Raw genomic sequence first — 16,763 nt, 5'->3', positions numbered from 1 at the left:
TGGGGAGATGGCCTCTCCGTCATCTCGTTCTCTGGCTGCATGTGCACGTCCCAAGCATCCCTGGGGATTTCCCACCCAGCTGTTCCTGTCCTCCAGGTACAGGAGGCCTTCTTGTGGGGGGTCATGGCTCAGATTTGGGGCCCACGCTAGTCCCAGGCTCCCAGCTAGTAACTCAGTCCCACAGCCACTGTTGTGTGTCTGTGTGTTTTTTTTCTTTTGCTGCCCTTTCACGACAGGAATAGAAACGCTAGCCCCAGCCCATACGACAAGCTCACCATTTGTCCGCATTCTTTATGTAACTAATTCTCACCATAACCCCGTGTGGTGTATTCTATTCCCGTTTTACGGGAAAGGAAACTGAGGCACAGCAAGTCAGCAATGGCAGGTGATCTGCACCCAGAGTCGATGTTCTCGGACTGAGCCACCTACTTCAGAATTAGCAGAACCAGGGGCCCAGGGGAAACTGGACAAAGCACCTCAAGGAAAAATCCAGAACCATCTGTCGTAACAGCTCTCTAAAGCGGATTCATGAGTTCCTAGGGAAAAAGCCTCGCTCTCCCCCAGTCCCACGCCCACCCCATGTGATAAAATCACTCACAAGCGGACGGTTCGGGCCCTGGTTCTGGTGTCTCCCGAAGGAGGCAGAAAGGCTGCTGGCGAGAGGACGAGACAGCGGTCCCAGGTGGCCCCCTGTTTTGCTCCTTGTCCCCTGTCCTGGGAGAAAGGAGCTTGTGTATTTTGGTTTCCTCTTGTTAGCTGCATGTCAACGTCACCAATAGACCCCCACGAGGGACCCTCTATTTAATCATATCTGGGAGCTGCCTCAGCCCTGGGATTTATGATTTATCAAAGCAAGGCTGCAAAAAATGCCTCCCAAGCCACCCTGCTCTCAACCGTGCTCTGCGTCTTTCAGGAAAATGCTTTCAAAGAGAGACACTAATAATAGGAAAATAAAAATGCTCTGAACCTGATCAATTATTGTTAATGAAGTTAATTTTAGCAGAACATTCCCCTGGAGGTGGGGGGAATAGAAGGGATCCAGATAAAAAATGGAAGGCAGCCCAGCCTGCAAATCCGTGAGACTTTCTTTTCTGGGTCTCCCGACTTGGAAACAAACGTGGGCATGTGTGGGGATGGCAGTTGACACCATGGGTTCCTCCCAGACATCCTGTTTTGCAACTTGAGTTTCTCACGTAACAACAGATATCTTGTCAACCTTTTGCACGTCAGCACTTAAATGTCTACTCTACGTTGTTCTTTTAAAAAATGTTTGCCAATGTAATAGGCTAAGAACCTCATTTTGCTTTGGTAATCTGATTCTGAGCAAGGCTATACTCTTTCACCAGCTTTTGGGGCCACTTGCATTTCTTTGAATACCTGTTTATATTCTTGGGCCATTTCCTATTGAGTTGTTTGCCTTCTTCTTGTTGATTTGCAGGTACACTTTGTATATAGTGGCTCTCGACCCTGTGTCTAGTGTATAAGTGGCAAATATTTCTTCCCAGTGTTTTTTTTTTCCTTTTTTCCTTCAATTTAGATAATGTCCCTTGACATTCAGAAGTTGAAAATTTTGATACAGCCTTGTTTTTAAGTAGATTTCTAACTTTAAATGACGTATTCACTCTTTTTAAAGCAAACCACAGTATATCCATACAGTAGAATGGCACTTAGTAATGAAAAGGAAGAGACTCCTGAGGTATAATTTATGTGCCATGCAACATCATTTTATAATTTACATACAAGCAACACCATGGAAGAAATTCAAAATCATCATACTAAGCTAAAGGATCCAGACAAAAGATGACATTCTGTGCGATTCTATTTATATGAGATTTCAAGAAAAGGCAAAACTATAACGACAGAAAGCAGCACGGTAGTTGCTTGTGGCCAGGTATGGGAACAGGTATTGATTGCAAACAGGCGTGAGGGAACTTTGTTTGGCTGAAGAAAGCAATCTAACACTGATATACGCACAACCGTATAAATTTACCCAAACTCATTGAACTGTACTCTTAAAATGGGTGCATTTTATGGTACGTAAATTATACCTCAAGAAAACTCTCCAAAAATGTCATATATGCTTCCTTTAGATATCCAAAAAATAGAACAATGGAAAAACCCACACACGCTTTCTGAAAGGGATAGTGTAATTTAAAAAAAAAAAAACAACTTTTAAACAAGTAAAGGAGGAAATGGGGTCTAAGGGGAAATAAAGGCAACAAAACAAAGAAGCTAAAGTTACAATTTGATCCCCTGCAGTTCCCACTGCTGAGCTGCATATCTGATGCCGAGTTTCCTAGCAGCCAATGTGAAAATGGAAACACTGCCTAATGTAGCCTTTGCGGGAAAGGGTAACTTGCTGCTGAGACCGGGAATGTCTAAACAACAGAACCAAACTCCTGCCTTCCAGGGAGGGACCCAGGCAAGTTCAAAGGCATCCGTCCACCATCGTCCATTGTTCTCAACAGATTTCTCCCCAGAGTGGTTAGGAGTTGCCAGATAAAATACATAATGCACAGCTAAATTTAAAGTTCAGATAAACAATGAATAATTTTTTAGTATAGGTGTGTCCCATTTGTTTATCTGAACTTTAAATTTAACTGCATGCCTTGCATTTTTGTTGGCTAAATCTGGCAACTCTCTACATTGGTTGTATCTAATGCCAAATTATAGAAAAGCAGAAAAAAAAGTTGCTCATAGAAATATATTATTTGTGTCATCTTTTTCTTTGGCATTCTGTACAGATGCCTCTGCAACTTGCTTTTTTTTCTGTTAACTACGTGTGCATGCTCTATTTTACTAAAGATTTTCCAAGTTTTCTAGTACCTCTTTTCAACATAATTGACATTATGCTAGTATTGAATTTTTAATTCTGCTTGCTTTCTCTCAAAGTTGCAAAGCAATTTCTCTGAGATGTTACAGATTCATTTTTTAATAACAGATCTATTGAGATACGATTCATCCATCTAAAGTCTAAGACTCGGTGGTTTTTGGTATATTCTCAGAGTTGTGCAACCATCACCACTAGAGCATTTCATCACCCCCAAAACAGCCGTCACTCCCCATCCTCCACTCCCCCAGCCCCTGGCAACCACTCTTCTCCTTTTTTGTCTCTATGGATTCACATATTCTAGAACTTTCTTATAAATGGAATCATAAGATACATGGCCTTTTGTGTCTGGCTTATTTCACTCAGCATCAAGTTTTCAAGATTTCTCCATGTTGAGTAACAGAACTTCCTTTTTTACAGCTGACTAATATTCCACTGCTGGGCAGGGCCCCACTGTGTTTCTCTCATCTTCAGTTGATGGACGTTTGGGTTGCTTCCGCTTTTTGGATATTATAGATAAGGCTGTTGTGAACATTTGAGAACTTGTTGCAGATTCTGCACCATCATTTGAAATGGCTAAATAATATTCTGTCTGTGTTCCATGTCTAGTCTCACGTTACTGATCATTTCAACCAGGGTTCGTCAGTGTTGGCTGTGCCGATATTTGTGCTTGGTTCTTTCTCTGGGATGGGGCTGTCTGGGGTACTGGGGGGTGCTGAGCGGCCTCCCTGGGCTCCCCCAAAAACCTTGATGCCAGCAGCTCCCCCTCCCCAGTCACGACAACCACAGATGTCCCCTGACATCAAGCTCACCTCCACTTGAAATCCACTGATTAAAATGTGTTCAACATTTCCCCTTTTATCAAATCACAGGAAGTATCTTTCTGCATAAAGTTCTCCTCTGTTCTGTGAATATTTCCAAAGCTCTTTAGATATTTTGCAACAGTTTTCTGAAAGGGGGTTTTATCTTGGCTTTGGTTGAGACAGTCTGTGTCACCCCACGCACACCAGGACAGCATATTTTTGTTTTTTGAAATATTATTAGTGCCGTGTTTGATAAGTAAAAAGTGACATCTCACTCAGCCTTTTATTTTTAAATGCTTCTTTCGATTGCTCAATGGGTGCAGCCTCCAGTAAGCCCCCCAAGATGCCAGAGAGGGAGGGGAGAAATTCAGAGGGTTCTTACTTTACTTTGAAAACGAAGCTACCCGATAATTTGCAGTGTTGGCTGGCGGGTAAGCTGGAGATATTCTGCAGGTAGAGATTTGGTAGCCGCAACCCCTTTTCCAAAGCAACGTGGCAAAAACACAGCATGTTAGGAATATAACACAAGTCACGTAGGTAATTTTAAAATACTCCTCTAGTAGCCACATTGGAGGAAAAAAAAAAAGAAACAGGTGAAATTAATTTTAACATATTTTATTTAACCTAATAGATCCCAAATATTATTCCAATAGGTCATCAAGACAAAAAATATTAACAGGAGAGAGACTTTTACCTTCTTTTCTTCATACTAAATCTTTGAAATCTGGTGAGTGTTTTACACTAGCAGCACTTTTCAATTCCATTGCAAAACTTTCATCAGGAAGTTCATCTAAATTTGTGTCATCAGATTTCATGCAATTTACAGCTGAAAAGTGTGTTCGCCTGCCTGAAGGGGTTCAAGCATTATAGAAAACTTCCAATGTCTAAATCACGTGTTTAAATGTAAATTCAAATTAATAAAAAATGAGAACTTGACAGTGGAGAAACACAGAGACACACCCCAGACGCAGGAGCACTGTCAACATCACAGAAAGGGGACAAATGGCCTGGTGGACACGGTATCACATTGGACAGACACAAAAGCAGGGATATCCCACGAAATACTCTGGAGCATCAGCGTGCATAGTGAGGAAAAACTGTCCCGCCTTGGAAGGGACCCTCAGCTGAATGCTAAGTAGGATCTGAGATTGTGCTCCTGGAACCAGAAATGGACTTTTGTGGGAAAACTGGTGAGATCCAAATAATTTCGGTCGTAGTATCGTGCCAGCGATAATTTCCCAGTTTTGATCATTTCACCCTGATTATAGGTAAAGCACTAACATTTGGAGGATCGGGGTGCAGGGAAGATGGAAAAGCTCTGTCTCATCTTTGCGACTGTTCTGTGCATCTAAGATTATTTCAAAATAAAAAGTTTAAGGGCTCCTGGGTTGGGTGTCAGTCTATGTGCAAAAGGGGTGCGGGGGGGAGAGCCAGGCCCAATGTTTTGGGGTGTCATCAGCCCCCTCTGCCCTTTTCCCTAAGGCCAACGCTAGGTGGACACGGACTCAGCTACGTGGACTTAGTTCCCACAGAAGGCAAATTTTATCTACTGCCAACAGGTCCAGATAGAGTGCGTGAGACGGAACGTGACGGACAGTTGCACGTAGTCGTACAGTTATCCCTTCTAGTGCACCCACGTGCTCCAGGGTGGGTCACCCCGCTCTGGACCCACATGTCCCCAGGGTTCTGTAGCAGACGGACCCTCCCCTCTGCCCTTTGGGTCTGTTTAACCTCGCGTGCAAACTGAACACCGGAACCCATTCCCGTCTCGTTTCCATTCCCCATCCAGAAAGATGACAGCCCTCTCAGATTTTTATCATCATTTAATCACCTCTGGGAACGTCCGTGCTTTTGCTGCAAATCAGAATCAGCCACCAAGAACCGCTGGCAGTGTGGAATAACTCCGAGACTCTGCCTTGTGCTTTGTAGAAGGCAAAAAAGAAAGCTGCTGGGAGGGGAAAGCCTAGTTGCAAAAGTGATAAAACAGGGGTCTGGGGGTGGGATTTGCTGAGCCCTGCAGGGCTGAAGGAGGGTGGGGCCGGGAAGGTGGTCTCCCCAGTGTGTGGATATGCTGGAGAACTCACCCCAGCATTTGGAGAGGAAAGGGCTGCTGCAAAGCCCCTTGGAAAGTGTTAGACTCCTGCTCTCTCAAGCCCCAAGGATAAAATGTCATTCGATAAATGACTCTCAGACTTTGAAATCTAGTGAAAGTTTGCCCTGAGGGTTTTAGAAATTGTTTTGGTCCTGCTAACCCTGTTTTCCTTTCATTTTCTCCTTATGGCAATGGGAATGTTTATCCTATGATTGTCCCTCCTTTGTATATTGGAAGCACATAACTTGTTCTAAGTTTCACAGGTCCACAGATAGAAGAGAAATTTGCCTTAGGACCGACCACGCCTGTAACTCATTTTGTGGGATCTTGTACTTACCTACTGTTACTGAAATGATTTAAGTTTTTGTGATATTGTGATGGGATGAATGTATTTGTATATGGAAAGATCATGTCATTTTGGGGTCTGGGCGGGGGGATGTGCTGGTTTGGATGTATTATGTCCCCCAAAATGCCATTATCTTTGATGCAGTCTTGTGTGGGCAGACTTATTAGTGTTGATTAGGTTGGGACCTTTGGATTAGGTTGTTTCCATGGAGATGTGACCCACCCAACTGTGGGTGATGACTCTGATTAGATTATTTCCATGGAGGTGTGGCCCTGCCCATTCAGCGTGGGCCTTGATTCATTCACTGGAGTCCTATAAAAGCTCACAAACAGAAGGACCTCAGAGTACTGCAGCTTAGAGAGACATTTTGAAGACAGCCGTTGAAAGCTGACACTGACATTTTGGAGAAAGCCATTTTGAAACACAACCTGGGAGCAAGCAGATGTCAGCCACATGCCTTCCCAGCTAAGAGAGGTTTTCCGGACGCCGTTGGCCATCCTCCAGTGAAGGTACCTGATTACTGATGTGTTACTTGGACATTTTATGGCCTTAAGACTGTAACTGTGTAACTAAATAAACCCCCTTTTATAAAAGCCAATCCATGTCTGGTGTTTTGCATTCCGGCAGCATTAGCAAACCAGAACACCCATATTTCACAATAAGGAAAGAGCCAAAACTGTGGAATTGTAACTCACAACAATTTTTGAAATTACACCTATATAACTGCCTGTTGAGCTGTACCTCAAAAGTTAGTGCCTTTCTGTAGATATGTTATATTTTACAATAATGGAAATAACTGAAGCTGTGGAACTGTGACCCATGACATTCTTTGAAATTTGCTAACTACTTGTTGGATTGTACTTTGAAAGTTATCACTGTTGTGTATATATGTTAAAGTTCACAACAAAAAATGCATTAAAAAAGTTTAACGATTAAATTAAATTAAAAAATCCCCTTCCTCAAACAAGTCACATTTCGTGTGCCTGGGTGTGGGATTCTCGGGCCACGTGGTAATTCTATGTCTAAGTTTCCGAGGAAACATCAAACTGTTTCCCACAGTGGCTGCACCATTTTAAATTCCCAACAACGTTCAAGGCTCCCATTTCGCCACATCCTCGCCAGCACTTGTTATTTTCAGCTTTTTAAAATAATAGCATCCTAGTGAGTGTGGAGTGGTATCTCATTGTGGTTTTCATTTGCATTTCTCTAATGGCTAATGACATTGACCATCTTTAAATGTACTTATTGGCCATTTGAACAGCTTCTTTGGAGCAATGTCTAGTCAAATCCGTGGCCCATTTTTTAACGGGGTTGTTTGCCTTTTTGTTGTTGAGTTGTAAGAGTTCTTTACATATGTTGGATCAGATACATCGTTTCCCAATATTTTCTCCCCAAATAATATACTTTTAAGAGAAAAAAATATTGCCAGTTACAAAACAATAGTGACAGCCATTCGCTATGATGCCGGTTTTGTAAAAAACATGTCTGTGAAATAATATTAAAATACAGAGTTACGGAGACATCAGAGAAAACAGAAGTCATGGCTGAAGGGCCTGATGATGGATGTCGGGACCATGAGCCTTTGTGGATTTTCCTTCGAACTTGTCCGAGCTCCCTGTTTCACAAGGAGGAAAATAGAGCATGTCTGTTTCTGGGAATGGGTACTGGGGAGCAGCCACCTTAGCTATGTGGGTGGGCAGGTTTGTCAGGTTTCCTGGGGGCCTTTTAGAGATGGTAACTCACCTGCTGAAACCACTTCCCCGTTCCTCTCAGGGGGTCCCCAAGTGGCACCTCCGGGGATCGGGAGGGAAGCAGACTGAAGATGCTGGAGCAGGAGGAAATTTCGGGGAGAGGGTTGCTTCCGGAGGGAGAGACACAGCTGGTGAAATTTCTTCCAGGAATAAATTCCAGGCAAAATTCCTTCCAAGCCGACTTCCAGGAAAGGGCCTTCTGTGGGACATGGGGGGACACCAAAGAAATGGGGGACTCGAGCCACTCCCAGTCTGAGCGGAGGCCCGGGACCCACTTGGGAAATGGGGTCCGAGCATCTCTCTCTCTATCCCGCCCTGAATGACGAGGGGCCTTTGCAGCCACCCCCTCCCCTCTCGTCCTCACTCACCCATTCTCCTCCCAGCAGCCAAAGGGGTCTTGTAAAAGGCTCCAAAATCCTCATTATGGAAGAGTCCCGTTTTGTAGGTCCAGGAGACGTCAGGCCCAGATGTAGAGTAAGGACTTGGGGCGGAAAGAGGACAATAGTGGATAAACGGGTGACATCCAAATAGAGTGGGGTTTAGTTAGCATCAGTGTCCACTTCCTGGTTGGGACGTGGGCAAGTGGCCATGGAAGACGCATCTGGAGGACGCCGGGTTCCGTGCAACTTTTCTGTAAATCTAAAACGGTTCCAAGGTAGAAAGTTTATTTTTTAAAATGCCAGTCGGATCACGTCCCTCTTCTGCCTACAACCCTCCATGGCTCCCACCTCCCTCTCTCCAGCTCCTGTGACAAATGACCAGAAACTAGACAGCTTAAAACACGCACATTTATTCTCTGACCCCTTTGGGGGTTGGAAGTCCGACAGGGATCTCCCTGGGCTAAAATCAAGGTGTAGCAGGGCCAGTTCCTTCCAGGGGCTCTGGGGAGAATCCCTTCCTTGTCTTTTCCAGCATCTGGAGACTCCTGTGTTCCCGGGCTCGGGGCCCCCACTGAGTCTTCAAGGCCGGCCGTGTTGTATGGCTTTGCACCTCTTCTCCGGGGTCACAGGTCCCCCTTCCACCGTTAAGGACCCTTCTGATGTCAGTCAGTCCCCCAGATAATTCAGAACCATCTCCCCATCCCAGGGTCAGCTGATTAGCAACTTTAATGCCACCTGCAACCCCAAATCCCCCGTGCTGCACAACATAACATAATCTCAGATTCCCAGGAAGAGAAGTGGGAGTTTTTGGGGTCCCTCATTCTGCTGACTTCAGGGCTCCATCAATACTTGTTTAATGCATGAAGGGGTACTGGTAGTCAAGGGTCCAGTGAGTGAGACATCCAGTAGACACTGAGGGTCTCAGAGGACTCCTGCTTGAGGCCAATCCAGGCAGGCTTCCTGGAGGAAATGACACATAAACTGGGTTTTATTTTTTTGGGGGGGAGGAGGCATTCCCAGTGGGAATGGCATAGGCAAAGCTTACGGGATGGGTAAGTCAATGCCAAATAACCCAGTGATCAAGATAAATAGTATCGTAATGCAATATTTTAAAAAATAATCAAAATTATTGCAAATGATTTAAGGCACCCCCTTAAACGTTGAGCCTCGGGTGAGTGCCTTGCTCATCTCACCCTGGCCCCAGCCCCAAGATTGAGGAGGTTTTGGAGGGAAAGCACAGCCGGGGAGTCGTATTTGCAGGGGTCCAGGAGCTGGTTCTGGCTGGCCCATGTGTGAACAACATCTCAGCAAAGTTGTTCTTAAAACCCACACACAAAGACATCAATATAATTTACCAACCAGCTGGGTGGGGCTGGGTAGAGGTGAGTGTTTGATGACTGACTAAATGAAGGTGTTGGGTGAGTGGGTGGGGTGACGAGAAAATGATATAGAAAAGTGGTTATTTCTCAGGGATTCACTTGCTCTGCCTTGCCACCACCCTGGGAGGAGGGGAAGGGACCTTGCTTTCCAGCTGGGGAAACTGAGGCCCCTGAGCTTGTGCCTTGCATCGTATATGGGGGGGGGTGAACCTCCTCCTCCAGGAAGTCCCATCTGATGACACTGTGCTCCCCAGTGGGCTTCAGGGCTGGGCTGCTGGGCCCGGCATACAGCAGGCGCCTCATAAATGTTTGCTGACCGAATGAATCCAAAGGAGAAGGCACGACGGGTGAAGGCTCTTTGGGGACCCCCTTTTCGGAGGCCCACAGAGGGGAGCGTCTGTGGGGGCTGGAGCTGAGCCACCCCTCCCTACTGTCCTGCCGGCTCCAGTTGTGGGGGTGGGGGGTGCCCCAGCCAAGACCTCGTGGCGGCCCCTCCCTCCCCCTGTCGATTGGCCGCCCCGGCCGCCTCCGGCCACCTGTCGCCGTCTGTCCCGGGCCCCTCCTGGCCTCCCTTCTGCTCGCCGGGCCCAGCGTGGCGGCTGTGGGGTAAGAGGGGCCTGGGAGGGGTGGGCAGAGCTGGGGGACCCCCAGTCTGGAGAGGGCACTGCCGAGGCCCACCAGGGTCCCCAGCTCCTGCGGCTGCACCCCTGTACCCGCCCGGGGTCCCGCACACCCGGCCTCCCCTCCCTCCCCGGTCTTGGAGCCCCAGGGAAGGGGGGCCTTTCTGCCCAGAGGGTCCCGGAAGGCTGGGCTTTGGGAAGTAGATGGACGTGGGATTGAGTTCAGGGTCTGCGGGATCCCAGGTTGGTGACTCGGTTTCCCCGCCTGCCCTGTGGGAAGAGGCAGTGAGTGGGTGAGAAGCAAGGGGCCTGGCCCTCAGCCTGGGAGACCCCCGGGACCCTTCTCCACGGTCCAGGCCTGTCACGGCCGCAGCAGGGCTGGTTCTGGCTGTGGGGGCTCGAACCCCGAGACTCGGGTGCAGGCAGCGGGGCAGGGCGTCAGGGCAGGGAGGACAACCCAAAGGGAGATCCCGGGGAGCAAAGGCTGGGAGCAGGGGTGGCCTGGGAGAGGCCGGGCCGCCCCGCTGGCCTTGGGCCCCAGATAAAAATAGTCCCAGGCTCAGGGAACACAAGCCCGGCTGGGGCCACCCGCCCTGGTGTGAGCTGCATCGGTGATGCTGTGTGATGTTGCACGTATCCCAGCCCTCTCTGGGCCCCAGGGAAGCTGGGCTAGAGGGAAGTTGCCCAGAGACGGGGACCCAAGGAAGGCTAGGGAGGCTGGCTGGGGTCAAAGGGTGCTCCAGACAGACAGACCTGCCCAAGCACAAGCCAGGAGAGCAAAGGGGGTGATTCAAAAAGGGGGTTCATAAAGCCCCCAGGTCAGCCCAGGCCCAGAGCAAGACTCCCCTTTCTCCCCATTCCCTCCCAGCCGGACCCTGGGCCTGCAGCTTTTCCGGCCGCCTCCATGACAACCAGAGGCTTGCAAGAGCCGGATGGTGACCTGGGTGGGGACCTCTCAGCGCTGGCTGACCCCTGCCCCGGCCAGCCCGGGGAGGACAAGGTTCCAGGTACCCGCTGGGGACTGGGGCTCTGCAGGGCACGGCCCCCCCAGAGCCTCCTGTTGAGTTGGGAGTTTGGGTTCCCCTATTGGGCTGCCTTACACTGTGCCCCCCCCCCCGTTTCTATCCTGGGGTCCCCTTGTGGCTTCAGGGTTCTGTAAGGTGCCTGGGGAACACAGGTGCTGGGCCCGGTTCAAATCCCGGGTTGCCATTGTGGGGCTGTGTGCCTTTGGGCAAGCTGCTTGCCGTCTCTGAGCCTGTCTGCTTTCTCAGTGCAGAGAGGGCATCACCCAGCCCCTGAGTTGGGGGTCCCCACCTTCTTGATTCTCTTGTTTCCAGCAACGACGATGGCCAGGCCGACCGAACTCAGCGGCTGGCCCCACGTGAGTAGCCAGGCCCCTTGGGTTTCCGCCCAGGGAGCCCCCTGACTTGGGAACATGCTGGCCAAGCTGGGTGGGTTTCTGTGCTCCCCCCCCAAGGAGGGTTTGGGCTCCATTTAAGGACAGACTAGCAGGAGACACCCAAAATATCTTGGGCCTCACCTCAGGACTCCCAGGAGCCCGAAGCTGAGAGCAGCCCAGCGCCTGGTGTGGACACCAAACCAAAGAAGACAGAAAAGGAGCCTCAGGCCAGGAGGGCCCCCAGCCCGGCAAAGGAGAGGCTGAAGGCTGGAGCAAGTGGGTTTGCAGATGGCAGGGATGGGGTGGGGTGGGGGGGTGTCCGCTGGCCATGGAGGGAGGTCCCCAGGCTGGGTCCTTGGGTCTGGGGGGAGGGGTACCCCGTGGCTGGGTGGCATCAGGAGTCGCCAGCAGGGACCCAAAGGGCTATGGCTAAAACTGGTCTCCCAGGGAAGGGGGCCTGGAGAAACTGAGGCACGCAGGCTTAGGGCACCTGCCAGGGCCACACAGCCAGGCGGGGACGCAGCCGGGGGGCAGGACCAGGTCCTCCTCCACGGGCCCTCGTCCCCGCACTTGTCCCCGCAGCCCCCCGGAGCGTCCCCGCGCGGAAGAAAGCGCAGAGCGCGCCGCCCCCGAGCGAGTGGCCGCCCTGGGGAGACGTGACGCTCAACAAGTGCCTGGCGCTGGCCTCGCTGCTGGCGCTGCTGGGCTCGGCCTTGCAGCTGTGCCGGGGTGAGCCCGCGTCCCCCGGGGAGGGCCTGGGCTGGGCCTGGGGCGCCCCCGCGTGGACGGCCCGCGCCCTGCACCTGCACCCCAGGGACCCCGTGCGTTCCCTCCGCGGGGAGGAGCCGCGGCGGCCGGGCCTGGGTCTCTACTCTCCCGGAAGAGCCCTCCCCCGGCCGTGCGCCCGGCCCCCAGGATGGACCCTGTGCGCCCCCCTTGGACAGGCGTGCACCCCTCCCCCCATGGGCCCTGTGCGCCCTCCCACGGGGCAGGCCTGTGCCACCTTCGCAGGGAGCGCCCCCCAGGGCAGGGCCTGCGCCCTCTGCTTTGCCAGGGAGCCCCTTCCCGGGGCGCAGCGGGGTCCATTCCTCCTCGGCAGCCATCAGGGTCGTGAGCCCAGGGGTCCGGCCCATGCGCCCCATCCCTGCCAGGGGAAGGAGTGAGCCCTGCCTGGCGGAGGCGCTCCCGGATGGAGGGCAGGGATGCACTACGTGGTGTGGTGGGTGCCCCAGCCAGGCTGACGCGCGTCTCCCCCCATCCCACCCCCAGACGCGGTGGCTGGAGAGGAGGCCATCCCCGCGCTGGCCCCGGAGCCGTGGGTCCTGCCGAGCGCCGCCCCGAAGGAGCGAGGGCAGCCCCCGGTAAGCACCTTCTTGGAGGACCCGCGGGCAGGGTGGGACCAGCACCAGGGCCGGGCCGGGGAGGTGGGCACTGCTGCCAACGCCCCACACTGTCCCGCCTGGCAGCCGCCGCCTGCGGCCCGGGCCCCCCCATCCGGGCCGCCAGCACCCCAGGTGGAGGCAGGGGAGAGGCCCGAGGTTGCCAGGGACAGAGAGGCCGCGGAGAAGTCCAAGGAGGCCACTGGGCAGGACGACGCACCCCTCGCCGACCCAGGGCCCAAGGAGAAGCCGCCGGGCCGCAAGTGGAGGAAGGAGGCGCGGCCACGGAAGGAGAGACCGGGGAAGGAGGAAAGGCCCCGGCGGGAGGGGAGGCCGCGGGCCGCCAGGGAGCCCCGAGAGGTCCTGCCTCGGAGCTGGGAGGCGCGCCAAGAGGGCCGCCGGCCGTGGGAGCGGGACTCCGGAGACCCGGGGCGCAGGAAGAGGCGGGGCAGCTTCCCAGGGCGCGCCGTCGAGGAGGACCGGCCTCTGGGCCGCCAGAAGCGCCGCGGGGGCAAAGGGCGGGACCGAGCGGCCTAATAAAGCGAGTGTCCCGGCCGCGATAGCGCCTGCTCCTTCGCGCCTCGACCCAGCCCCAGCCCTGGGACACTGCAGGGTTGGGGGTACCATCTGCCTGCCCTCCTGCGCTCCCCTCTCTCCCCCTTCTCCCCTTCCACGCACAGACACGCTTGCAGGCTCTCGCGCGTCTTTATTGGGCCGCGGCCCCGGGGGAGAATAAATACGGGGCGGGGTGGGCGCGGCGGGGCTCAGCGGCAGCCGCACTCGGTGGCCACCATGTTGGGCACGTGGCGCGCGCTGATGCGCTCCCCCGCCAGGCTGATGAGGACCTTGCCCGCGTAGGCCGTGGGCACGCAGCAGGGCGGCCGCGCCAGGGCGGCGCCGCGCGCCTGCATCTTGAGCAGCAGCACCGCGTGGTTGCCGTAGCGCGGGCTGCGGTCGGACTGCGGCCAGGCGCACGCGCCCTGGCAGTTGTTGGCCTGGTAGGTCTCGGGGATGAGCACGGAGCGCTCGGCGCGCAGGTCCACGCTCAGCTCCCGCAGCGCGCACGGCCCGTCGCCCGCCGCCCCCGCGCTGCGCTGCGCCCGCCCCGCAGCCCGCTCCCGCCCGCGCCGCTCGGCGCGCAGCCCCTGCAAGGCCTTGAGCAGCAGCAGCGCGCGTAGCGGGGCCGCGGGCCGATCGCCGTCGCCGGGGTCCGAGGACAGCGCGAGCAGGCGCGCCAGCAGCGGCGCGGCGGCGGGCGGCAGGCCCGGGAGGCCGCGCAGCTCGGCGGCCGCCGCCTGCAGCTCGGCGGCCACGCGGCGCGCCAGGCCCGCGGCCCACGGCGGCCCAGCGGGCTCCGGCAGCGACGCGGGCTCCTCGGGGGTGGCGGGCGGCAGCAGCAGCAGCAGCGGCTCCTCGCCGTCGAGCAGGCGCTCCAGGGCCACGGGGTCCGACAGGTTGACGAGGCCCTGCGGGGAGCCGGCCAGGGCGTCCGCGTCCAGGGCGAGGCGCGGCAGCGAGGTCGGGCCCGGGGGGCCCCGGAGTAAGCGCACCAGGCGTGTGAGCGTCTCTAGAAAGGGGTCGGTGCTGCCTGGCGGCTCCTTGGGCTCTGGGGACGGCCTGGGCGGTAATGGGGGTCGGTGAGCAGACGGCCAGCACCGCCACCCAGCTCTCGCCGTCCCCCCCGCCGGGGCCCTTGCGCACCTGGACTGTGGGATGGGCGCCGTATCGAGACGGCCGTGCGCGGGCAGCGGTGCTTGGCCGGTTGGCGGCAGCAGGAGCAGGGCGGGGGTCATCCGTGTAAAGCAGCGGGGGTCAGAGCCGAACAGCAGCGCCTGCAGCTGGGCCGTGCTCAGGGGGGGCCCTGCGGCAGGGTTGGGGTGCTGGCTCAGGGGCTGCAGGCCCAGGGTTTGCCCACCTGGATCCCACCTCTCCGCCACCAGCCTACCGTCTCCGCGGGGCCGCAGGCTCAGGGCGAGCCCAGGGCTGTGCCAGGCCCCCACCGGGTGGTCCACAGCCAGCGCCAGGTAGCGGGTGTCCCCGGAGGGGCAGAGGCTCTGCGGAGATGGGGGGCTCAGCCTGCTGGGATTCCTGCCGCCGGGACACGCCCTCCTGCCCAGCCACAGCCCCGTCCTGCCCACGGCCCTTAGTGCCCCTGCTTTCCCCACAGCACAGAGCTTTCCAAAGATGCACCTCCTCCCCGACCCGCCCCCAGCAATTGGCCAGGGCTCGGAGGGCTTGGTGACCTTCCCCTGTAGCTCCCTGACGGGTACCTGGGCACTGGGCAGCCCGGCTCCTGTGACAGTGACCTCAGGGCCTGGCCCGGGGTACAGCACCAGCAGTGCCAGCTCGGGGTGCCCGGCTGCTCCGGGTGGCGGCTCCTGGAACCTCAGCGCGGGGGTCGGCTCCCACACCACTGCAGTCAGGACAGCAGAGCAGGGCCCTGAGCCCCAGGCCTGTCCCGGCCAGCCCACAGGCTGCACAATGGGGGGCCCTGGCACTGGCAGAGACCAAATGGGACACCCCCATCCCTCCAGGGTGCTGGGTGCAGGGGACCCCAGTGTGGCTCCCATTTGCTGCCTTCCTGCAGACTGGGCCGAGTGACTGGGGGTGTGGGTGGGGCTGTGCCTTTGTCCCCCAGCACTCTGGGTCTTGGGATCCCTTTGGGCGAGGCCCCTTCTCTGCAGGGAGTGGCTGCGGGACAGGGCAGCTCACCCCTGTGGCTGTGGAGGGAGACCCTCAGGGAGTGGCAGCTTCTTCGTGGGCCTGAGGGTCACTTCCCCCAGACCACCCACCCAGAACATCAGGCTCAAGGGCCCGAGGGAACCCAGCTTTGCTGGGGAGGTCCCCGTCCTCATTCAAGGCGAGAGTGTGTAACTAAGGGCCTCGTTCCTTGCCGGGCTCTGGACCCATGGGACCCCAACGTACCTTCCTCCAGGTGCAGGACCACCAGGCGCTGCCCCCCGGGCTCCCGCAGCCAGGCTCCCAGCCGCTGCAGGGGGTCCAGTGCCACCTGCCTGTCGCTGGGGTGGCAAACCCCAAAGGTGGCCAGGTCACGGGGTCCCCAGTGGGCGCTCCCCACAGCCCCCAGGAAGGCCCACTCGTAGCCGCTGAGGGCACCTGTCACCTGCAGAGAGCCACGGCCGCTGCCCAGCGACACCAGGCACAGGGGGTCCTGGGGGCTGCCTGGCAGCCAGTCCCTGTCTCCCCCAAGGCTGAGGTCCCCCCTGTGCATGGCGCTGCCAGCTGGCTCCTGGGCAAGGGCTGGGGTGCTGGGAACCTCCCCTCCGGGCTCTGCAGCCACCAGTGCGGCCCCCATGGCCATGAGCAGCAGGGCAAGAGAGGATGGGTGGTGCATGGTGGTGCCGAGTGCTGGGCTGCTGGGCTTATATGAGCCGGGACCTCCTCTGCGACCACGACCTTGGGGGACAACGCCTGGCGGCGCGAGGGCCAGTGTGTGGGTGTGGGCGTGCGTGCCTCAAAGGCCCCTGTGTTCTCGCGGCTGCTATCTCGGCCCCGCGGTGAGGGGGCTGCCCCGTGCTGTCCTTGACTGGCGCTTCCTCTGGGGACAGGAGTGGGAAACTGGGCAGGAGGGTGGTCCCTGCACAGCCACAGGTTCCCGCTCACCCACCCCATCTCTGGAGGGACTGGGGTCCCCAGGGGCAGAGGCGACTCAGCCTCAAGACCCCAAGGGGAGCGAGCCACACTGACACTTCTCCCCCGGCCTGGGGGCGGCCTGTCCTTGGCTCGGCGGCCTCTGAGGCTCAGTGGCCACCACAGTGGGCAC

General features: G+C 55.7%; 2 protein-coding genes across 2 annotated transcripts; one reads left to right on the top strand and one right to left on the bottom strand.

Annotated features, from left to right (window-relative positions):
- The first annotated feature begins 11,546 nt into the window (after nucleotides 1-11,546).
- On the top strand, nucleotides 11,547-13,516 carry JSRP1 (junctional sarcoplasmic reticulum protein 1). The gene is made up of 5 exons (XM_037823808.1): nucleotides 11,547-11,582; nucleotides 11,747-11,876; nucleotides 12,183-12,329; nucleotides 12,870-12,961; nucleotides 13,067-13,516. Exons 1-5 carry the CDS (start codon nucleotides 11,547-11,549, stop codon nucleotides 13,514-13,516), a joined length of 855 nt encoding a protein of 284 aa, XP_037679736.1.
- A 162-nt stretch (nucleotides 13,517-13,678) lies between these two features.
- AMH (anti-Mullerian hormone) lies at nucleotides 13,679-16,721 on the bottom strand. The gene is made up of 5 exons (XM_037824141.1): nucleotides 15,905-16,721; nucleotides 15,250-15,392; nucleotides 14,925-15,033; nucleotides 14,681-14,840; nucleotides 13,679-14,596 (listed from the first exon to the last, which is right to left on the bottom strand). Exons 1-5 carry the CDS (start codon nucleotides 16,332-16,334, stop codon nucleotides 13,744-13,746), a joined length of 1,695 nt encoding a protein of 564 aa, XP_037680069.1. The 5' UTR covers nucleotides 16,335-16,721; the 3' UTR covers nucleotides 13,679-13,743.
- Nucleotides 16,722-16,763: the final 42 nt, after the last annotated feature.

This window comes from Choloepus didactylus (assembly GCF_015220235.1).
Source record: "Choloepus didactylus isolate mChoDid1 chromosome 25 unlocalized genomic scaffold, mChoDid1.pri SUPER_25_unloc1, whole genome shotgun sequence".
Lineage (NCBI taxonomy): Eukaryota > Metazoa > Chordata > Mammalia > Pilosa > Megalonychidae > Choloepus > Choloepus didactylus.
Note: the sequence above shows the minus strand (reverse complement) of the source record. Positions and strands in the feature narration are given on the sequence as shown.